Source organism: Symphalangus syndactylus, chromosome 15, assembly GCF_028878055.3.
Source record: "Symphalangus syndactylus isolate Jambi chromosome 15, NHGRI_mSymSyn1-v2.1_pri, whole genome shotgun sequence".
NCBI lineage: Eukaryota > Metazoa > Chordata > Mammalia > Primates > Hylobatidae > Symphalangus > Symphalangus syndactylus.
Window position 1 is genome coordinate 91695705 of NC_072437.2, and position 24641 is coordinate 91720345.

A 24641-nucleotide genomic window follows, 5' to 3' on the forward strand; every position below is an offset into this window, starting at 1 on the left:
ATTCACAGGAACTTTTTTTTTTTTACCTAGTTCTAATCACAATCTATATATCATTTTGTGTTCTGCTGTTTTTACCTAGTCTTCTTGTAATAATTTTCCATGTGGAAGGTTCTAAGCAAGAGAGTAACATAATCAGATTTGTCTTTTATGAAAATGACCTTGGCAGCAGAACTGAAGATTAATTTGATGGGAAGAGATTCAAAATGGGGTTAAAGAATAGGGAGTGTATTCAACAGGTGTTTAGGGAGTCCTGCTCTGAAGAACCATGAGAGGAGAATTCTAGCATAAACATGGAAGTTTCTTCCTGAGCCCACATTGTGAATTGGGAGCAAGCCTTTAGCAAATAGAAATGCTGCCTGATTCCATTTGGAAAGCCTTTCTCTGCCTTCAGCATTTTGCACTATCTCAGAAATCTGGCTTCTCTCTGAAGTAGGCCGGGCCCTAAGAGACCACAGAGACTAATTAGTCTTGATTGATTACTGTGATGCATGAAAACAATTTTATTTGTCCTGGGTAGCACCTGTGTGTAGCTCCCAGCGAATACTGTTAGTGTTGTGGTTAGAATGTGTGTGTGTGTGTGTGTGGGCGGGGGGGGGTAGTGATAAAGGTTCTGAGATTTTTTTGTGAATAAAACATCAGTATTATTATTACAGCAGTACATATTAATTCCAAAAATTGCTACATAAAATTACTTTCAGGATTATAAATTAGGAAGGGAGCCCCAGACTATTCAAAGACACGGTAGACTCTGCTGCTACCCAGTCTTGCTGATTATACTTAGGGCAAGTCATTTAACCTCTCTGGTGCCTAGTGGACTCAACTTTAAAAATTGTAGGAGTTTTTAACCTCTGAGATGTCAGTGCTGCCATTTCAGTGATACTTTTTTTTTTTTGGCTGGGAATAACTGTCTTTGATAGGTGATAGGCTAGTATACTACACATTAAATGTTGGCAGTAATAGCTTAGGGGCCATCACTATATATGGTTAGAGAAGCCTGTGAAATGGTTACCACTATAAACAGACTTCATTACAATCTTTGATTTTAAAGTGATTTATGTCAGTATCTGAAGAGGTGTTCAATCTAGTTTCACTTTTATTTAGCAGACTGGTAGAATTCAAGTCAAATCAAGTAGATAGCAGGATAGTAGAGTGAGTAAGGAGCGAACCAGTTGCCTTTTTCTTCCCCTCTCTGCTTTCTCTCCCCTCATCCCCTCCTTACTCCTTCTGCTGCTCCTTCCCTTTCCTGAAGAAAGGGCAGCCTTTATTCATTAGTGTAGTAGATACCACCATAAAAGACTGTAGATGACAATCAGTATATATTTTAAAGATTTAAAAACTGAAACCTTTGTAAACTCTTACTTTAAATTTTAGCTTACTTTTTCACTTAAAAATGAAAACCTCAAAACTGTTCCTGTCATGAAAAATTCCTATTACTTTACTAACTTGTTTCTAAAGTACTTTATTAAATTTCTTAATAATTTATTTAAATGTAGGTGCATACTTTGTCGTTTCCAAAAAAGGATTTCTGGTGATTCCTTGCCTGTAATTAATTTGCTACTTGGTATTAAATCATCTTTCTCGATTCATTTTTCCTTTAAAGTCAGAGCAAGACATTTTATGTACTTGAAAGAGTGAGAAGGAACCACAGCATGACTTTGTGAGATGCTTGCCAGTAGTGAAAACAGACTGATAAGAGGGCCAAGAAAAGCCTCAGCCTTCTGTGGAGAAAAGCACTGCCATATCTGGGCCTTCATGAAATTTGCATACCGCTTTGCATATATACATGCACAGTTTCTTTGGTGACTTCCTGTATTTGGTTTTAATTTTTGAATAAATGAGATTTTTTAAAAGGTGGATTTGTGTTATATTGGCATATTGTCTATTTAAAAGAAACCACTACTGTCTACTGAAAAAAAACACTATTTTGTTTCCACAGAAACCTGCTAATATTTTAGTTATGGGTGAAGGTCCTGAGCGAGGAAGAGTAAAAATTGGTATGTTATATCTTTGCTAAGTCACAGTGTAGCACTCTTTTAAAACTTTTGCAGGCAGCTATATCACTTCTAATTTTTGCTATAATATGCATATATTCATGTAGTTCCATATGATTGAAGCCATTTCTAAAGAGTATGCATAAAAGTGAAAAATGTTTCACACTCTTGAAAGGTGTCAGACACTCCTAAAGACTGAAGCATTCTAATTATGAAACCGTGCAAGTTTCCCAGAAACCTCTGCTTTCATTAAAAATAGCCTATAGAGGTGAGGGGCTTCTATCTCTGTTAGAGGCCAGCCTCACCTTTAGTCACAAGGGCATACATACAGCATGCTAATAATTCTATTATCAGTCGTGTTCGCTTGAGTCAGATTAGATGAGCACATATGCCTCTGTTGACCTCGTCTAGATTAGGAGTTATTAATACAAAGTAGGGAAAACCGTGAGGCTGGATAGGTACAGAACCTTAAGTTCTAACAAGACTGTATTGTAGTAGGCCTTTGCCTGATGGGAAAAAATAATGGGCATTCTGTACATATTTTCTGATAGCTCTATTTTCTTAGATATCAAAGCAAAATTTTACCCACTTCTGGTCTGATAATCTGTAAGGATAAAACTAAATTTATTTAATCTGATTTTTTTTATTGTCATTTCCAAGTTGTGTTTGTCACATATTTTTAGTTTGTTTTGTGTATTTGTAGAAGAAATGTTTAAATTATATTAATTTAAAGACATCAGGATTGTAACAAAGTTAATAGTAACTTCTGATCACAAGATGTAATATAAATTGGAAGTAACAGCTGATTTGTATCACTTTACCAACAAAGAAACACATGTGTGTTCTTAATACTTCTAATATTCTTCCTTATAAATCCCCCCAGATCTCACTTTCCACTTCTAATTAGACTCTTAAAATACTCTGTTTTTGATAAAACTTTGCAAATGTTTAGTTATGAGAACATTTGATGTGCCTTAATGTACTCCAAGTTTGGCTTTCCTTGAGAAGCAGACCCTGTCAGCACTCACCCTAGTGCCCTCCAAAATGCCTGTTAAGTCTTTACATGTGCTTTTAAAGGAGTCTCTCCAGTCCATTTTCGCGGCATCAAATTCAAATGTAAGTTCAAAGCATGCAAAATAGAAAAGAGCCAGCCAAACACTAATTACAAAAGTGTTCTTTACTGTATAATTTAGGGAAAATTTATGTAATATACTAAAACAATCTAGTTTGGAATTATACTTCTGTGTAATATATATGATGTTGGCAGGTTTGGGGAACACTACGTCTTAAAGCATTCACATTTAAGAAGAAATACTAGTTCTTCTATAAATCATTATTTAGTAATCTTATTCATAGTTTTAATTATTTGCCAACTTTTGGTTTTTTTTTTTTTACCTTTGTAATTAAGGTGATTATAGTAAGGCCTAATTCATTAAAAAATGTGTATTAGGAAAATAGAACTAAACTTATCAAATGGTGGGTGAATTTTGAAATTTTTGAATAGGTGGTATGAATAGTGATCATTCAACATGTATTAGGCAAAAGCTATGTGTAATGACAACTGTACATGATACTATTAGGGATAGATATGAAAGAGACACAATTTTTGCCTTTAAAAGATTATGGTATAGCAGGATAAACAGCCATGCCTGAATAACTACACTACATGTTAAACTGTGTTAAATGCCATGACGAACTGTATCTAATCTCAGTTCTAGCACTGAGGTATGAGTTTGTACCTTTGTCAAATCACCTAACTTCTTGAACCATATTCATCTGGAGAAGGAGGTGATTTAATTAGATGACTTTTAAAGTCTTACCTAGCTTTTTAAAAAAAAATACTGTGATTCCTTAAAATTAAGTTAGTGAAATTCAACCCAAGTAATGGGGGAAATAATGGTGTTAAAATATTGCATAGTCAGCTTCTGATTAATTACACCAGTGAACAGGCTTGTTGATGGAAATAATGGATAGCCTTACTCTAACTGATCCCATTTCCTAGTGCTTGTAACCAGTACTAAGAATGGAAATGCAGCTCAACAACCCTGTCCCTAACGGTGGGGTGACACATGGAAAGAAAAATCTGCCCAGAGAAGCAAGGTCACCCCTGACCTCAGGCAGCAGAGCTTGACTATAACCCCATTGAAGAACTGGGTAACAGTGATTTGAAGAGAATGGAGCTTTCAAACTTGCTTTATGTAGACTTCTAAAATGGATGTTTTGTGGGTTTCTTCCCCTAGAATTGAGCACATTTTTCGTCTTACTGAATAAGATGGTAAATTAGACTAATTGGTTAGATTTGTAAAAAACATTTACTTAGCATGATTTTTTTTTTATTTTTTATTTTACAGCCGACATGGGCTTTGCCCGATTATTTAATTCACCTTTGAAGCCTTTAGCAGATTTGGATCCAGTGGTTGTTACATTCTGGTACCGAGCCCCTGAACTACTTCTTGGAGCAAGGCATTATACCAAAGCTATTGGTGAGTAGAATTAATTAAAATTCCATGAATTTTTTAAAGTTTCTTTAAAAGACACACATTCCTATATATTTTTAAATTAAGTAGTATAGCAAATTATAAAAGTAAGAGCAGACTGGGTGTGATGGCTCATGCCTGTAATCCAAGCACTTTGGGAGGCTGAGGCAGGTGGATCACTTGAGTCCAGAAGTTTGAGATCAGCCTGGGCAAAATAGTGAGACGTTGTCTCGACAAAAATTTTTAACAATTAGCCAGGCATGGTGGTGTGCACCTGTAGTCCCAGCTACTCGGGAGGCTGAGCTGGGAGGATCGCTTGAGCCTGGTAGGCAAGGTTGCAATGAGTCATGATCGTGCCCCTGTACTCCAGCCTAGGCAACGGGGAGACCCTGTCTCAAAAAATATAAATAAATAAAAAATAAAAGTAAGAGCAAAGCCTAACCCAATATTCTACTACCTGGAAATACTGTCAGTAGCAATAGGGGTATATCATTCCACATACTTCTCTCTGCATAGAAAGATACCAAAAATCTTTGTAATTAAATGGGATCATATTATGCATTCTATTTAAAATTTTAGATTTAATTTATAAAACAGTACAATTTTGAAGTCCTTTAACTTCAGACAAATGTTTCTTTTACCAAAAGAAATACTAACTTCTAAAAGAGCCCCCTAAAATTAAAGGAAAGACATTATGAAAAAAAATTTAGCACTTTAGGACATTTTAATCCACTTTTCTGTTTTTGATAATATCAGTTACTTCCCTGTTGTAAAGAATAAGGAAATTTGTGCTCTTACACTTCTTCCCCTACCAACCTCTCAATCTATAAGCAGCATTAGTAATATCATCATCACTTTGTCAAAGTTTACATTTTTTTGTGTGCTAACCATAGTTCCCACAGTTGTTTATACTTAAGTTACAAATTGTTGTGAATTTAATGCTCAGCTGCTAGGCCTTTCACCACTGCTTGTCCATTACGCAAACCTGATTCTGCTTCATTATCTTTGGTTGCATTATCATCAAGTAGTTTTTTTGTGTGCTTTACCTTTCTTCTTTTCTTTATTTTGTGTCTTTATGGTTTCCTTAACTTGTTCTATATCCTCCAGGATGGTATTAAACCCTCTTTCCCTTTACTGGGTAACTGCATCCTGAGGTTTTCTATTTTGGATTGGTTGGTCTCCAGGCATATTCTACCATTTCATCCTGCCTTTTCCCTTTTTTATTCCTCTGGGTTAGATCTATTGCTTTCTGCATTTCATGATTTCATTTCTTATTTTGCTACAGTATGTTCTCATGTAAATTCCTTTGGAACTGTATCTTAGAGGTAACTTTTCTAGTTCTCGTATTTCTGAAAAATGCGGTCGGTATCATACTTGCTACCTTGCCAGGGTTTACAGTTGTAGGTACAAAAGAATTTTTCTCTCAGAACTTGGATGACACCCCTCCATTGCCTTCTAGCGTCAGTATTGCTAATGAAGTCTCCTGCCTGTCTTGTTCCCAGTTATTGGTAGATCACCTGGGTTTTTTCTTTCTGGAAACAAATAGGATTTCTCATCCTTGTATTTCACAGTGATATGCTGACCACTTGGTGGGCACACTCAATCTGAAGTTCATATCTTGTATCTGTGGGAAATTCTTTTGTGTAGTCCTTTGACTTCCTCCTCATTGTTTTCTGTTTCTCTTTCCTCAGCTCTGTCGTCAGATGTTGAATTTCTTGGAATAATCCTTTATACTACTTTTTTTCTCATGTTTTTCGGCCTTTGTCATATCCATTTCTAAAAACCTCTTGTTCTCTGATTACTTTTTCATAGTATCTTGTATTTTTTAATAGAAAGAAAAGCCTAATATCTATGAAGACAATGATAACATTGCTGATTTGTTTGTATTTTGCAGTATTCCCAGAATAATTACCTGTGTTTTCTTTATAGTCACTCTTTTCATTGTATGTTTTGATCTCTCCCTTCCATGTAGCAAGCATTCTTCAACTGTTTGGTGACCCTTGAGTGTCTCTTTGTATTTAAAAATCAGGTTACTAAAACTGCTTGAGAACTTTGTATAAATCATGGGGCTTATAGAGTGAGACCTTTAGGGTGATCCAGCAGAGAGCCACCATTGCCTGGGGTAACCTCTAAATGCCAGAAGGTGCAGGTCTTTCCTCTGAAGCCAAAGTCTTCAGGGAAGAGTCCTCCAACTTTTGGCCCATGCTGTATGTACCTGACAGCCCCAGGGTGATGATAGAGAGTAGGGAGGAGGATCAGCTTCTCCTGTTCAAATACAGACTTTGTAGCTGGTATTCCCAAGAACAAAATCTTCACAGCATTGCAGGGGAAAAGTCTGCTTCCCACTCAACAACAGCACTGTGTCCTGAGACCTTCTCTGAATTGTCTTGTCTACCTTCCATCTTCTAGGTCTCCACATGGCCAGTTTCTTCTTTTCATTCGGACCTTAGTGAAAATAGTACCTCTTCAGAGAGAACTTCCCGGATCGCATAGTCTAAAATAGCACCCAACCTCCGCCTTCACACTTTCTTTTACCTTATTGTCTTCATTGACTCAAAGGGTATCTAAACTCCACTAAAACAGGTGGACCTCACCTCGCTGTTCACCATTGTAAACCAGTGCCTACATAGTATGTAGTGAGAACTCAGTTTTCTTTGTTGGATACTTGAATGAATCTTGTCTCTGACAGTCTCCTCCTGTTCTTGTTACTGTGCATTTACACTTTTATGACTTTGCTGTCAATTAAATGTAGATTCAAGAAGGGAAAAGGAGCAGTGTTTGTGATCTTTCCCCCATATTAATCTTGAATCCAATATGTCATTTCCAAAAATCTTTATGTTCATTAATCTTCACACATGCTTTAAGATCACATTTTATTTTACAGAAAAGTCAGTTAGATATGGGAATTCTCTGTACTATCTTTGTAACTTTTCTATAAATATAAAATTATTAATACAATATTTAGTTTTTTAAGTCATTTAAAAGGAAAAATAAGGATTATTTATTCTAGTCTTATTTTGGAATACATGTTATTACCTAAATACATATTTGGGTATCTTCTTTGCAAGTGTACTCTAAATGCATTTAAGGGTGTATATAAACTCATGTGATACACAGAGATTTTTCCCACTCAGAAAATGAATGTTTAAAAGCAGTGTTACTTTTGGTAAAGCGTATTAACAAACTATACAAATAAGAAAGTGATTGCCTAATCTTATTTCCTATTCACTGAACACCTGAGACTTGAATTTATTTAAATTGAGTAAAAAATATACTATCACAGAAACTTGTGACTCTGGCTCATTGTTTATTATCTTGTTATTTTTCCTGAGAAGCTTATGTCTTACTGGAAGCATTAAGATTTATATAACCTTTTACTCACTAGGATATTCTACAGTCTAGCAGTTCTAATGCAGGGGGTGTGCCACAAATCTAAACTACCAGCACTTAGGAAGCTAGATTCTCTTATCCCAATGTCTGTGTGATGTGGGAGAGAGGCCTTTCTTCATATTTTCCTCCCTCCTCCTCCTCACCAACATAAGCATTTATTGGGTAACTACTATGTTAGGAGGACCAAATACGAATTCAAATGATGGGCCTTACCCTGAAGAGATTTACAGTCCAGTTGAGAAGACAGTATGAATATATGCATACAATAATTTAGTCATCTTTGAACAATAGAAGTAACAAAGACTACCAGCCCAAGTTGTAATCTTAGTTCTAATACTCTGGGGTGTGTTTACGCATTTAGTGCTTTAGCCTCAGTTTCTGAAAATGAGAATTTAGCCTGAGTCGTCTCTTCGATCTCCCTAAATTCAAAAGTTCTGTGCTTTTATTTATTTATTTAGAGGAAGAGTCTCGCTCTGTCACCCAGACTGGAGTGCACTGGTGCGATCTTGGCTCATTGCAACCTCCACTTCCCAGGTTCAGGCAATTCTGCTTCAGCCTCCCGAGTTACAGGCTTCTGTCACCACACCCAGCTAATTTTTTTATTTTTAGTAGAGACAGGGTTTTGCCATGTTGCCCAGGCTGGTCTCGAACTCCTGACCTCAAGTGATCCACCTGCCTCGGCCTCCCAAAGTGCTGGGATTACAGGTGTGAGCCACCACACCCAGCCAAAAAGTTTTAAGCTTTTAAATAAAAACAGCTGCCCTCTGAGGGTGGGAAGTTACAGAGGGAACTGACTTGGGTGCAAATGATTGAAACCAAGGTCAGTGCCGTTTTCTTAGCAGTGGTGATTCCAGCCCACACCCTCGTCTGGTGTACACCTACTTGCCCAAGATCAATCTTGGGGAACACTTTCTTCTATTGAAACATTGACTCAAAATTTATACACAAACCACTTTCAGTTTTTCTAAAAATAAGGTCAGGCACGGTGTCTCACATCTGTAATCCCAGCACTTTGGGAGGCCAAGGTGGGCAGATCACTTGAGGTCAGAGGTTCGAGACCACCCTCACCAACATGGTGAAACTCTGTCTCTACTAAAAATACAAACCTTAGCCAGGCATGGTGGTGGGCACCTGTAATCCCAGCTGCTCAGGAAGCTGAGGCAGGAGAATTGCTTGAACCTGAGAGGTGGAGGTTGCAGTGAGCAGAGATCACGCTACTGCACTTCAGCCTGGGTCGCAGAGCTAGACTCTGTCTCATAAAAAGTAAAAATAAAATAAAAATAAGAATAAGGAATTGCAAAAGGGAACCTTTTCCTTAATACCAGCCTCTACCACAAAATCCCATTCCTCCTGTCTACTGCAGAGGTAGCCTAAAGATTAAAATGCTCAACAAATTTCTCACACCACCGTTAAAGCTGCTTACCAAGAACTTCCCCAGCATTTTGACTTCCCTGTTTGATAGCTGAATTGTGAGCAGGTGATAGAAGAGCCTTTCTAGATGAACATACAAATAATTTGCCGAATACATTCCATTTAATGAAGGGGTTAAATCTGTTAGTGAAGCTACTAAGAAGGAGCAAAAGCATAGGGAAAAAAATCTCATCAGAACACATCAAATTCACATGTGGCCCCTCTACTACAAACAGATTGTAGTGCTGTGGTGGTTTATTCCGTTGTGCAGAACTGCAAGCTGAGTCACTAAACCAAAGAGAGGAAATAATAGGTTAGTAAACATTGTAATCCCAGGAACAAAGTTTAATTCACTTGAGTGTTTTGTTTTTTATTTTTGTTTGTCTGATTTACTTTGGGGAAAAGGCTAAAAAAGGGATATCAATCTCTAATTCAGTGCCACTAAAGTAGTCCTAAAAGTCTTACTAATGTATGGACTTTTAAGCTCAGGTGTTTGTCCTCAAATAGCTGAATGGCCGCTAAATGTGAGGCATTCTGCTAAGTGGGAAATACACATTAAAATGGAGAAAATGAGAATTTCTTCCCTTTTATCAAAACAAGAAGCTTGCTATTACTACACTTGTTGATTCAAATATTATTGAGCAAATTCTTTTCTCCTCCCAAATTTGGTCTGTATAGCATGCCAATTCCTACTATTTCCTTTGCCTGGTTAGCTCAGTAGCTACCTATGAGCATCACACGTTTTGAGAAGTAGATGAAACTTAGTATGTTTTTAATTTGGAAAGCCATTTTGTAAGGAGTTTGGCAGGCAGGTGAACACTAAAGAGACTTTCCATGAATTGGGCACGATCTGAAAAAAAAAAAAGACAAGGTAGGAAAAAGAAACTTATTTACAAGAATTAGAAATGTATCTGAAATAATAGCCTGATCAGCTGACTCAGAGTTAATGATTAATGTATGGGTCAGGATTTTGAAGAAAGGAAGAATGGTAAAATTGACAAAGGTGAGAGAGAATAGCAGATATAAAGACAGAAGAGTTACCAGATGGGAGGGAGTTAAGCAAGGTTCAATACATTATTTTTCCTGTTGACCAGACTTTTTCTTTAAAAAGCAGTGTAGCTTTGCATACATTTTTTCTGTGAAGTGGGGTCTTGCTGTGTTGTCCAGGCTGGATTCAAACTCCTGGACTCAAGTGATCCTCCCACCTCAGCCTCCTGAGTAGCTAGGACTACAGGCATATGCCAGTATTCTCAGCTAAGAGCAGTGTAGCTTTAATTATAGCTTAAGTACTTTACTTACCTTTCATCTTCCTTTACATATTTTATTTTCTTCTTTGGGATTTTTAATAACTAACCAGATGAATTGTTACAGTGTTTATTGGGTGTACTGTAAGTAGAATTTTAAACATGCAAAGCCATCCATGATCCCTTTTTATGATCCTACTTAGCTGCCTGTGTGGCCATTGATTATCAAAGGTTAGATTTATAGGGTATACCCATATAAAAAGAATAATCACAAAATAATTAATTTTCCCATATGCCTTTTGATGACAAAAACAAAATAGGTTGGCCTATGTTTCTTGATGAGACTTTTCCATATGATGGTATTGGCTAGGCTTGGTTCTCTGATATGTAAATAAGATATCATTTTTTAAAATCACTTGCTGCAGTCAGTGTGAATCTTTAAGTAAATCGATGATTAACTTGTTACTTTGAAATGTAAATGTGTGAAATTTTAGATTAAATTAAATATCTCTATTCCAGTTTTGGAATTTAGGAATTCTCATTTTAGGTTTTTTTCTTATTTCCTGTTTAAGTGACAGTTATTAACATATCTGAACAATCAGCTTTGATAAAATAGTAATTTTGATTTGTTCCCTTTGGTTATTTATATATGTCACAGGTATTGATTAGGTCAGTCAAAAACCATGTGTTGAGGGTCTGCTATATGCACACCATTGTATTTAGTGTAGGATTTGTTAAGAGTAGAAATAAAATATTTTCAGCTTTAAATTCTACATTGGCAAATAGATCTTACCTCTACTAATAGTTCTTTTGAGTACAAATTTAATATGAATGAAAGTAAATCTGTATCTTGTGAATGAAAGGAATTTACTTTGTTGCGTACAGAGAAACCCATTTGCCTGGCTTTTGTCAATAATTCATTTGAATTTATAACCCTTTTTTTTTTTATTTGAGATGGAGTCTTGCTCTGTCGCCCAGGCTAGAGTGCAGTGGCGTGATCTCGGCTCACTGCAGCCTCTGCCTCCCGGGTTCAAGCAGTTCTCCTGCCTCAGTCTCCTGAGTAGGTGGGACTATAGCCGCGTGCCGCCATGCCCAGCTAATTTTTGTATTTTTAGTAGAGACGGGGTTTAACCATGTTGGCCAGGCTGGTCTTGATTTCCTGACCTCGTGATCCGTCGGCCTCAGCCTCCCAACGTGCTGGGATTACAGGCATGAGCCACCACACCCAGCCGAATTTATAATCCGTGTTAACAGTAATATTTTGCTATTGTTTCCTGTCCTTTGTATTAAATACTTAAATTTGCAAAATCTGATACTGCTTACGGCATCAAGAACCACTTTGAAAGAAAAACTTTGTTAAAGTAGAAATGCTGTTAATTCTTAGGCGTTTTGAGGTCGGGCATTGTCTCTTGGTGGAATACCACCTTACTGATTAGTGCTAACATGAGAGGGTAATTATTAGACCTTGCAAATTAGCAAGTAAATAAAATAAAAATATTTTAGCACAAAAATTTACGCTATTGTGTTAGGCGAGTGCCCAATTTCAAATACTGTTTGGGTTTTCTGTTTGTTTTTGTTTAGTTTTCTTTGGTTGTAGTTCCCATGCTCCATATGCAGCTTTACTGTAGTTCACAGAAAAGGTATCACCTGGACATTGAAAACTCACCAGAATACAGCCAGTACATTTAACTGGGCTTAGAGCAAAACCATTTGGGTGGTATGGAGGTATACAGAATGAAAAATCGGGGTGGAGGGCATGGGAATGTATACTTATAATAATGTTTCATGGTATTTAATAATTATAATTGCTTAGGAATTAATATGAGTTATTAGGGAAAGAAAGAAAAAAACACTCCCCAAGAAAATAAAATTGCATTTTCTTTTGGAAAGAACCACTTTATTTTGCACCTTTCTTTTTCTTTTTTCCTTGCCTATTTTTCTTTCTTTTTTTTTTCTTTTTGTTTTAAAGATATTTGGGCTATAGGGTGTATATTTGCAGAACTACTAACGTCAGAACCAATATTTCACTGTCGACAAGAGGACATCAAAACTAGTAATCCTTATCACCATGACCAGCTGGACAGAATATTCAATGTAATGGGATTTCCTGCAGGTACACATTATTCATTTTTGTTTTTGTTTTTAAATCACTGTTGTTTGAACTTAGATGTCTTCGTTGGAGAGGTATATATTTTTAGCTGATGGAAGCTACTCTTACTCAAGTCTTTGTTTTTTGACTTGCATTTATCAAAGATCCGTAGAAACAGCAAAATTTGTAGAGTTTACATATCAGCATGAAAATATTTATGGGTTTCCTGAATTTGAGGACTGTATTTTTGTTTCATCTTGTTTTACTTTTTTGTTTTGTTGTTTGATATTTGAAATGATAAAATATTTTCAATATCTGTATTAAAAAGGTACCTTTAGCTCTTACCAGTAGAAACTATCAATGAATTCAGTAGAAGGAATTTTTTTCTGGCAGCACATATAATACTGCCACTATTTGGCATTCAAATATAAATTTTGAACCTTATTTCTATTTAGGACACTATACAGAATCACATTATATTGAATAACAGCATTTAAGTCTTCTCTTAGAACAGTCACAATGTGGGTGAGAGTCATAGTACCCCACGGTGAGTTAGCCTGCTGTTTTGCAAGAGAGATGGTTTACATGTATCCTATCCCTGGTATTAGATCTCTACAACTGTATCTCAATCCCTAGTTGTACTACAGAACGGTAATCACCAAAAACTGCTCAGAGGTCCAGAATAATGAGAATTTGTTTAAAACACCTAAATTTTGGCTAGTCAAGTACTTAGTAGAAAGTGTTTCTTATTAGGAATATTTCTCAGGTCACTATAAACTCAAGACTAATAGAGATAATACCTGAGACTTTTAATTCTACATTCCCTTGTAAGGGTGTTAATTATCAGTAAATGCAGAATAACTACACAGATACTGCCTTTCTCCGAAATTGGTCACCAGTTTGGAGAAGACCTCTGTTGTGATGGGAATTTTATTTATTCAGTAAATATTTATTGAGTACCTGCCATGTGCCAGGCACTGTCTTAAGTAAAAAGTTATTGATGATGTAACAGACATGATTATTGCCCTCTTGGAGTTTGCATTGTACTGCTATATGTAGAATGTTTAAAAAGTAGGTATGGTTTGAGTAGATACAGAAGAATTCTCTTTTCTTCCTGCTTCTGAATGTGTCCACCATTTCTGAGCCCACGGGAAAGGCATAGCTTCTGTGAGGGAGTAGATGTGGTGAAGATGTCTATCAGCGACTCTTAATGTGTGGTTCAGAGGTTAGGGTGGTTTATAAGGAAGCTTGGAAAGCAGGCAGCAGAGGTTGGATTTGATAGCTAAAGAATGAGAATCCATAAGTTCTTGAGTACTAGAGACATGATTTATGCTACATTTTAGGAAGATTAGTAAGGTGGTGGTAGGTAAAAATCAGTTAAAAAGAGGTAACTGAAATCAGAAACCAGCTGTAGCAGTGCTGCAGACAGAAAGTAAGTGATGATAAGGATGTAGAAAAAAGGGCAGATGGAAATGTTTTATAGGAAGTGTATAAATAAGGGAAAACTAAAAGATTATCTTAAAATTTCTAGCTTGAGAAATTGATAAAACAGAGAAATTGGAGCAAGGAAATAGTTAAGGAGAAAATTCCATTTAGGAGTGTAGTGTATGTTTAGTTTACAATATATGATGTCTTTGGAGGATAGTTACCAAATATTTTTACAAGTAAGTTCAAAGAAAAGCAAGCGTCTAAAGGCCATTTAAAAGCTAAAGGTTTTGCAAGGCTGCGGTGGGCGGATCACCTGAGGTTGGGAGTTTGAGACCAGCCTGAACAACATGGAGAAACCCCATCTCTACTAAAAATACAAAATTAGCCGGGCATGGTGGCGCATGCCTGTAATCCCAGCTACTCTGGAGGCTGAGGCAGGGGAATCGCTTGAACCTGGGAGGCAGAGGTTGGGGTGAGCCGAGATCATACCATTGTATTCCGGCCTGGGCTGTTAATAAGAGCGAAACTCCATCTCAAAAAAAAAAAAAAAAAAAGCTAAAGGTGCTGTTAAGCTACCTGTGACAGTCCTTTGCACCTAGTAGACTCTCAGGAAAACCCATTGGCAGTGATGGAGAGAACACATTATGTAGCATGTATTGTTTGAGCAACTCGGATGCCAGCAAAAGTAGCTGAAACATTTTGTACTTAACGTATTTGGGAGCTGGGGTTGTTTTGGGTAATGTTAACTAGACTAGCCAAGGTACCAGCCCACTTATTAATATACTAATTATATCCTCCCCTATTGTGCAAATAGTTATTACCACTTCTTCCATTGATTGCTTATGTAAAGAAATATATTTAACAAGGTGAAAGGGGGGCTGTATCATAAAAAGAAGTATAGTTTAAAGCCACTGAGGGGAAGATCTTAGATTTCTCATTGAAGAAATTGATTGCTGATTTAACCAAGAAATTTGGTAGAAAAGGGAAAATAAGCAGTTTTACTAATAGAAATAGGACATTTAATAAGATAAATAGAAATATTTATAACTTACTCTTCTCTAGTGACAGAAATTGAGGCAGCTTTTAGTAAAACATACAGAAAGCTTGCAGTTTAAAAGTTAAAAAGATAAACAGATGTATAAAGTTATATAAGGGATAAGGAATTGTGTTTACACTTCAAGATGTTTACTGTTGCTGAACATTTATTTGAAGACAGCTTTTTTGTGTGGAGGTTGAACGGATAGGAAATGTAATGAATGTGGTAATAACCTTTTTAAAAATTCTCAAGAATAGGAACTTAGGCAACATAAAAATTTGTCAATGTATTTCACAGATAAAGATTGGGAAGATATAAAAAAGATGCCTGAACATTCAACATTAATGAAAGATTTCAGAAGAAATACGTAAGTTGGAAAAAAAGAGACTCCTTGTTGATTTTTGCTTTACCAGAATACTCAGTATAAGACTGAATATTCAACATAATAAAATACTCAATATAAGATTACTCTAATAAATAATTTTACTTATTTACTCTAATAAATATTTTTCATGATGACAGTCTTTATTTCTTAAGATGCTTAAATGATATACAAAAGTGACTAATATTAGCAGCTGATTTGGATATAAAACAAATTCATGTCTTTCCATATTGACTACTTTTTGGAAGCTAGACATTAGTGAGAAGTATCACAGCTGAATAAATAAGAATCTAAATAAATAAACTTTGGTAATAGCCACTTGCTTACCAATCTAGGTTACAGTAATTTTAAGCAGGTTTTAACAGAAAAGAATGGATATTTCACCTGTTTACAATGCAAAGCCAGGGATTGGGAGAGTTTAGTTTATATACCTATGACAAAAGTATTTTACACTTACTGGTAAGGCTGAATTAAACTTTTGACCCAGATGTTATTCAAAATAATTGTTAAAATATAATTCATGTGAAAAAAAAAGCTGTTTAGTGTCTGTTATTCATGAAATTGTCTTACATTTAATCATCGGTATCCTTTCAAAAGTGACCATTGTGGATATTGAATGAAATAGAAAACTGATTTAATTCTACTCATTTTATGCTCATACTGTTTTCAATATATGTTTTATATCAGTTATGATCAAAATAATTCCCATCAGAAGGACTTTAGCCAATGTACAATTAACCTCAAGTCTAATATAGCTATTTCATAGTATTTCTCTTTCAGGTATACCAACTGCAGCCTTATCAAGTATATGGAAAAACATAAAGTTAAACCAGATAGTAAAGCATTCCACTTGGTAAGCATTGGATAACAGGATTAATGAAATGCATTTTTTCCTAATTGTCTAGCCCAACTGAGGCTTTTTTGGATCAATTTATATGGTTACTCAGCTAGCACTCAGAGTGCTTTCATGGTAAATGCAGAGATCTTGTTAGTGCATACCAATAAAGACAATAAAATATTTGCTTTTCCAGACTCATATCATGGTTTGACAGACTAATGTTTGGTCACATTAGATTTTCTAAAGATAGCGATGGTAACAGATCTGTCAAAACATTTATAAAATTACATGTATTGTTTTCATCTGTTACTTTAAAATTTTAAAAGCTTCAGAGAAGTATCAAGAAGAAAATACCTCTCACCATTGATAGATTGTTTTGTATTTCAGCTCTTTGAAAGACTGTTTACAAAGTTCTTAATTTCCAAAATACCTCTTATAACCTTAAATGTTAACAGTCCTTCAGCAATTATATGTGCTATTTGATTTTTCTGGAAGAATGTGATAGATGCCATATTTATCAGTGTGTAATGGAAAAATGATTTAACCTAGAATCTAATTGAATCTGTGCACTAACAAGGTAATTTGTGATGAAATTATATTCAGCCATTACCAACTTTGTTTATAATAAAATTTCCGTTGTTACAGCATAATAATTAAAAATGTTTTTTGTTTTAGAAAAAGGTTTATAACACATAGAAGGGGAGTTTGGGGAAGCAGGTTGTATTTTGCTTGGCTTGAAATTCTTTTAATCCTTATTCCTAAGTTCTTAAATGAGAATTCTTTCACCTTGAAGAGGTTAACCTTTCCTTTATTGCAGCCAGGCCATTTGGCAAACATTTCTTCTGTTCCTTTTTCTTCTCTTTCTACTGCTTCTCCTTCTGTATTTTCTACTTATTATTATATCAGTTCACATTTTATATCATGTATTTCATATCTTAACAGCAATTTAAAAAGTCATCCTTAACCTGTCATATTACCACACAATATATTATCCACATAATGGTTTATTATAATGTACTTACAGTAGGACCCAAATTAGAGGTTTAAGTTGGATCCTTCACAATTATAGACTTACTGATTCTAATAAAATAATGATAGTGGCAGAAGATTAGAAGTCATGACTTAGGGGAATTCTTCTTCTCCTTGATTCCCTGCTACTCATTATAGTCTAAGATGACTCTGCCTACCATCACCACAAAAACTCTAGAGATATACCTTCCTTGTAGCTTATGTGCTTGTTTTTACCAGGGTGACCCATCTTAATTGGAGGTAATCTTGAGTAGTCCCCTAGGAAAGCCCTATTATAATTCCATTAAAACTGTTGGGTATTTTCAATAGCAAATTCAGGCCTTTCCTTTCAGCCCTAAAAATAAAATTGTGCTTTCTCTGAAATATCAGATCATTAAAATTAAATTTTAATCTCACCATTCTAGCGTTTTATTTGCATCTTAAAATATATTGTGTCAGCCGGGCGTGGTAGCTCACGCCTGTAATCCCAGTACTTTGGGAGGCTGAGGCGGGCGGATCACAAGGTCAGGAGATTGAGACCATCCTGGCCAATATGGTGAAACTCCTAAAAATACGAAAAGTAGCTGGGTGTGGTGGTGCATGCCTGTAGTCCCAGCTACTCGGGAGGTTGAGGCAGGAGAATCGCTTGAACCCAAGAGGTGGAGGTTGCAGTGAGCCTAGATCTTGCCACTGCACTCTAGCCTGGTGACAAAGCAAGACTCTATCTCAAAAAAAAAAAAAAAGGGCGTCTTTTTATCCTGTAAAATTTGTCATCTCTCTTTAAGTCTTTTTTGTTGGAGACAGTTTCATTGTGTCACCAGGCTAGAGTGCAGTGGTGTGATCTTGGCTCACTGCAACCTCTGCCTCCCAGGTTCAAGCCATTCTCATGCCTCAGCCTCCCGAGTAGCTGGGATTACAGGCGCCTGCCACCACACCCAGCTAATTTTTGTATTATGAGTAGAGATGGGGTTTCACCATGTTGACCAGGTTTTGAACTCCTGACCTCAGGTGATCCACCCACGTTGGCCTCCCAAAGTGCTGGGATTACAGGTGTGAGCCACCCCTCTTTTAGGTCTTAATGTGTCTGTTAGTTCATTGGTTTTCAAAGTGCAGTCTCAGTCCAGCAGCATGGTATCATGTAGGACCGTGTTGGAAATGCAGGCTTTTGGCTCCTACTCACATCTACCAATCAGAAACTCTGTGAGGAGGGCCCAGCAGTCTGTTTTAAGAAGTTCTCCAGGTGATTCTCATGCATCCTAAAGTCCGGAAGCCACTGCATTAGATCAGAGTATAAACTAAGACACCACATATTAGAATCCAGTTGAATGAACTATGTTTTAACTAAAAAATACTGAATCTTCACATTAGCGTGGCATTTATAGCAATAATAACAATAAGAGCAAGCACTTACATAGTACCTTCTTTATGCTAGGCACCATTATAATTGCTCTCCATATATTAACTCATTTAATCCTGAAAACAACCTGTGATAATAGTCACCATTTTTAATCTCCATTTGACAAATGAGGTAACAAAAATATTAAGTAACTTATCGAATGTCACGCAGCTGATAAATGTTGAGTCAGGATTTGAATGGAGCAGTCGACTTTCAGAGTCTCTACTCATCACACAGCTGTGTACTTTATAAGTTGTGTATCACCGTTTTTATTTAGACTAGAACAGCACTGCACAGTACCACTTTCTGTGATGATCTGCACAGTGCAGTAGCGTAGCCACTAGCCACATTTGGCTCTTGAAATGTGCCTGGTGTGATGGGGAGATTGACTTTTTTATTTAATTCAGTTTTGATTAACTTGGATCTAAATATGAATCGCTACATGTGTTAGTGTATTATGTGTGTAACAACAGCTTTTTTATCTTAATAGAAAAAGAATAGAAAATACACAAATTTTGGTCCTGTTCTAAATTGGATAAAGCAATTTAGATAATGGGGGTGGGGATCATTTGTTTAGTCAGAGAACATAAGCAAGAGTAAAACAAGTGAGATTATGAAACTGGAATGACTAAAGTGTGAATTACTACATTAAATTTAACAACTAGGAGTTTTGTTGTTAATTTGGGGGAATAAATATTTTCCAAATTGTGATGTTATTCACCAGAAAATATACATCCTCTTCACATATGTGCTGAACGATAACTGTGAGAAGCAATACAGTCATGTTTTTATGATTTGTGATTTCAGCTTCAGAAGTTGCTTACCATGGACCCAATAAAGCGAATTACCTCAGAACAGGCTATGCAGGATCCCTATTTCTTAGAAGACCCACTTCCTACATCAGAGTAAGTGGCCTAGTTAACTCACCAGCATGATGGAGTTTTTGGAGTATGCTTTCTTCTGGTTGTCAACTCTTAAGTTGCTCCTCCTCTTATATGGGAACCCAAGGAAATCCTTTATGACAAGCAAAAATGAGCTTTGCTGATTAAAGTGTCATTTAGGGGCTTTCCAGTTAAGAGGCATTCCTGTTCATCTCTTGCTTTATGAAATGCTGATCACATTAGTTTCAGCAGTGATCCAGCTATTCAGTGACAGGTTGGTTATGCATGCTGTAGCTCCTTACTGTCTGCGGTTACAGTTTCATGTTCCAAAATTGCAAATATTCCCAAATGTGTTCCCTATACCATCTTTCGTTTTATTAATAAATGTAGTAGGAAGGGTAAAACAAAAATTATCTTTGGTGACACATATTTCAGCTGGAATCTATATTTTGGCTGTATTAATAGAAGAGTAATGCTGGGATAAAAGAAGAAAGCTGAATCATACTTGATGATTATTGATCATTTGTATACAGCTCAAGCCCTCAAGCAGCCTGCTGTAATATTACTAGTTACAAAGAAAAGATTCATTTTGTCACAGTTACATGAAAGGTGCTTATATTTGCAAATATGGAGACAAAGTTCATCTTAAAAGATTAAAATGAGAATCTCCTAAATGAAGCATTTGGAATATTGATTAGTATACCAGAAATGGTTTTTCTTTTTCTTATGATCAGCGTTTTTGCCGGTTGTCAAATCCCTTACCCAAAACGAGAATTTTTAACGGAAGAAGAACCTGATGACAAAGGAGACAAAGTAAGTATTAAAGTACTGTTAGCAGCTTCTTGTTTCGTGAATGCCTCCATAACGTTTTCTGTTGTGGGTATATTTTGTTCTCCCTCTGAGCTGAACTTTTTCTGTTTAACCAATTGAGAAGAACCAGCAGCAGCAGCAGGGCAATAACCACACTAATGGAACTGGCCACCCAGGGAATCAAGACAGCAGTCACACACAGGGACCCCCATTGAAGAAAGTGAGAGTTGTTCCTCCTACCACTACCTCAGGTGGACTTATCATGACCTCAGACTATCAGGTATTCCAGGTTTATTTTGTATTGACTGCATGTCAGTGTTTACATATGGGTTTATGATCGTGGGAAAATGTGATTTAATTGAGAAATACTGACGTCTGTATACCCAGGGAAATACATTAACATGAAATGTTATTGGCATGGAAAAGTACTGACACTGGTATGGTAGCAAGGGTTTAGACTTTTGAACCAGACTTGGAATGATCAAATACAAATTATGCCATTTATTAACTGTGTGACCTTGGACAAGCAGGATAATATCTCCTGGCGTTTTTTCATCTGTAAAATGAAACTAGTAAAACCTAACTTGCAGCTGTTGTCAGATTAGACATGAAGTGTCTTGACACCTAGCTTATGGTAGGAGCTTGATAGCTATTGTTTTGGAACAATATTCCACAATGATTAAGAACATAGGCTTTCAGATCCCAGTCTGGTCACTTACTCTCTGTATCCTTGAGTAAGTGATTCAGATGTTCTCAGTTTCCATTTGTAGACTATGGATAATGATCAATGTGAAGCTGTAGTAAGGATTAAATGAGATAACTGTGGGAGGTTAAGTGTTGTAGCCATTTCAAGAAACTGAGGCTTGTAGAGGTTAAATAACTTTCACATGGATCCCCAGCAAGCTGTAGATGCAGGACTCATACTTTGATCTGACCACAAAGGCTGTTATGTTGCCTACTTAGGGATCCTATCATGGCATTGTCAGTTACGTTGTGGAAAGACCCTCTTTGAAAATTGTATACCACCTCCTTTTCTCTGCTGCTTATTCTAACCATATTCCCAACTACACTAGGTTTCAGTGTGGGAAGGATACTGAAAATTTGACCAATTAGAATTATTTACACACAAAGAGAAAGAGAGAGACGGAAAGAGATGTTATTAAACTGATAAGGTCCCGAGTGCTTGTTACTGTACTTTCAGAATTAGGTATTAACTCTTTCCTTTGGTTAGGGGAGAAGTCCAGCCCATCACACCATGGAAATCACTGTTGTGCGAGTCATAATTCTCTTCCAGTTAGCTAAACAAGGACACCAAGAGCAGACAGCTGTAGGAGTTGTTGGTTCCAGTATCTTTTTCTCCCTTTCCGGATGGGAAGAGTGCATCTCTCTTGGCCCACGAATGTGTTTGCACACTAAGGTGATGGCATCCTTAGAAGGAAGCAGAGCAGTGCTCTGACCTTCGCTTCTGGAACCGAGAAAATGATGCCATGCTGCTTTGTTGGTGTGATTGTTGTGGTTGGTTTTTTGTGGATGAATTTTAAAATAGTATTTGTGACTATCATTTCATGTGTCCACTCTTTTTAAAAATGTTACCTTTGCTAGGATTGGCAGAATTTGGAATTATATGTCTTATTAAATATGCTTTGAAAGAGAGAAGTAATAAGTTCTGGTTAATCTTTTATAGTGTTTGTCTTGGGAGCAAATAGTATGAGAGAGAGGTGTGAGAATGGGAATAATAATCTAACAGATCAAAATTAGAGAACCCCAAACCATCATGTTCTTTCTCTTTGTGCCATTTTAGAATTGAGAATACCATCCTTCTGACATGTCTGTGGTTATATTTTTACTTTTGTATATAAACTTGTAGCAGAAAATAAGATTCAATAGTTTAAAGGGGCCAGGCACCATGGCTCATGCCCATAATCCCAGTGGTTTAGAAGGCTGAGGGGGAGGATCACAAGGCCAGGAGTTTGAAATCAACCTGGGCAACATAGCGAGACCCTGTTCCTTCAAAAAAAAATTTTTTTAAATTAGCTGAGCATGGAGGTGCGTGCCTATAATCCTAGCAATGATTATACCATTACACTCCAGCCTGGGTGATAGAGTGATACCCTGTCTCAAAAGAAAAAAAAAATTAGTTTAAAGGGCATAAAAATGTATTAATGCCAAAGAAATGGATTCTGTGATACCTTCTCCTATCATACTCATTTTTATTCTTCAGTCGTGTGTGTGGGGGCGAGTTTTCTACTGAAGAAAGCATGTAAATAAGCTTTGAATTTTTTATGTATACATCATTAAGTTTCTGTGTAAACATCTCAAGCAAATTTACCGAGTAGATACAAAACAGCATAAAAAGGGGTTACTCCTGTAGAAAAAAAATGTATTTGCACAGCATAGTAATAAGCCTAGTTAATATTATTTACTAGCAATATTTCTGACCTTCCTCAAGAGAAGAGGATGTTAAAATATTTGGGGTTTTTGTCTTTAATTATAAAGTTAGTACACAGCACAAAACCTATACATCCTTTCTTGCTTGAAACATAATGACACTTCAGTCACATATTGGGATTGAGCTTCCCCTAGAAGCACCTGAATCACACTTCTCCCTCATCTCCTTTCCAGCGTTCCAATCCACATGCTGCCTATCCCAACCCTGGACCAAGCACATCACAGCCGCAGAGCAGCATGGGATACTCAGCTACCTCCCAGCAGCCTCCACAGTACTCACATCAGACACATCGGTACTGAGCTGCATCGGAATCTTGTCCATGCACTGTTGCGATTGCTGCAGGGCTGACTGTGCAGCTCTCCGCGGGAACCTGGTATGGGCCATGAGAATGTACTGTACAACCACATCTTCAAAATGTCCAGTAGCCAAGTTCCACCACTTTTCACAGATTGGGGTAGTGGCTTCCAAGTTGTACCTATTTTGGAGTTAGACTTGAAAAGAAAGTGCTAGCACAGTTTGTGTTGTGGATTTGCTACTTCCATAGTTTACTTGACATGGTTCAGACTGACCAATGCATTTTTTTCAGTGACAGTCTGTAGCAGTTGAAGCTGTGAATGTGCTAGGGGCAAGCATTTGTCTTCGTATGTGGTGAATTTTTTCAGTGTAACAACATTATCTGACCAATAGTACACACACAGACACAAAGTTTAACTGGTACTTGAAACATACAGTATATGTTAACGAAATAACTGAGACTCAAAATGAGATTATTTTGGTACACCTTTCTTTTTAGTGTCTTATCAGTGGGCTGATTCATTTTCTACATTAATCAGTGTTTTCTGACCAAGAATATTGCTTGGATTTTTTTGAAAGTACAAAAAGCCACATAGTTTTTCCAGAAAGGTTTCAAAACTCCCAAAGATTAACTTCCAACTTAGAAGTTTGTTTTTATTTTCAATCTATGACTTGACTGGTATTAAAGCTGCTATTTGATAGTAATTAAATATGTTGTCATTGATATAAACCTGTTTGGTTCAGCAAACAAACTAAAATGATTGTCATAGACAGTGTTTTATTTTTCCTGTTGGTGTTGCTGATTTGTGAGCATGCTTTAAGATGAAAAAAGCATGAAAGATAACTTCCTTAAAAAGGTGCGGCATCCAATTCAAATATTTTCGTCCTGATTTTAAAGCTGGTTGGTGTAGTGCTATTAAAATTTCGTTCAGTTAATTTTCCTTTTGAAAACTTGTTCGCACGTTGTTTAGGGTGCCCTTACTTCAGCAAAGGAGAAGGAGTAGGAGAGCCTTAGAATTTTTGAGGAAAAAAAAAAACCTATAACATACAATGTACTGTATCAAACTATTTTACATGAATGACACAAGTATTCTGAATAAAAAATAATTGAACATTGTTAAAAACAAGGTGTTATGTAATAAATTTATTTTTCATAAATCAAAACATGGAGTCAGCTGTATTTTTTATATGTACAAAGGGTTTTTGTTTTAATTTTAAAATGTGCCTTAACAAGTAGCCTCTGAAGAAATCTCTTTACCTTTCATTAATAATATCTATGTGTCTGTCTCCATAATGGAGTACTGACTTGAGTCTTAGATATGGATCCTTTTTCCTGTTACACTCGGTACCATAATGTAAGATATGAAACACAGACACCTATCTAATTGGAAGATATTGGTGAGCCTTCAATCGCTGGAATAATTCCTAATTTATTCTGTGTTGTACTGAGAAGGATTTGACTGTTATATCCCTAATAATTCATTTTCCTCCTCCAGAAAATACAGAAGATTAGGAAAA

The 24641-nt window shown here is 36.4% G+C and overlaps 1 protein-coding gene across 5 annotated transcripts in view; it reads left to right on the top strand.

Annotated features, from left to right (window-relative positions):
* CDK8 (cyclin dependent kinase 8) overlaps positions 1 to 24287 on the top strand; it is a 149813-nt gene extending 125526 nt beyond the window's left edge. Inside the window, exons 5-13 of one of the 5 annotated variants that reach the window (XM_055243989.2) lie at positions 1937 to 1994; positions 4343 to 4474; positions 12482 to 12625; positions 15363 to 15432; positions 16228 to 16300; positions 19497 to 19594; positions 20305 to 20383; positions 20502 to 20660; positions 23003 to 24287. In XM_055243989.2, coding sequence (XP_055099964.1) covers positions 1937 to 1994; positions 4343 to 4474; positions 12482 to 12625; positions 15363 to 15432; positions 16228 to 16300; positions 19497 to 19594; positions 20305 to 20383; positions 20502 to 20660; positions 23003 to 23128 — 939 coding nt within the window. In that variant the 3' untranslated portion in view covers positions 23129 to 24287. The remainder of the gene's footprint in view (positions 1 to 1936; positions 1995 to 4342; positions 4475 to 12481; positions 12626 to 15362; positions 15433 to 16227; positions 16301 to 19496; positions 19595 to 20304; positions 20384 to 20501; positions 20661 to 23002) is intronic. The other 4 variants (XM_055243990.2, XM_063619252.1, XM_063619251.1 and 1 more) reach the window with 4 other exon arrangements.
* Positions 24288 to 24641: the final 354 nt, after the last annotated feature.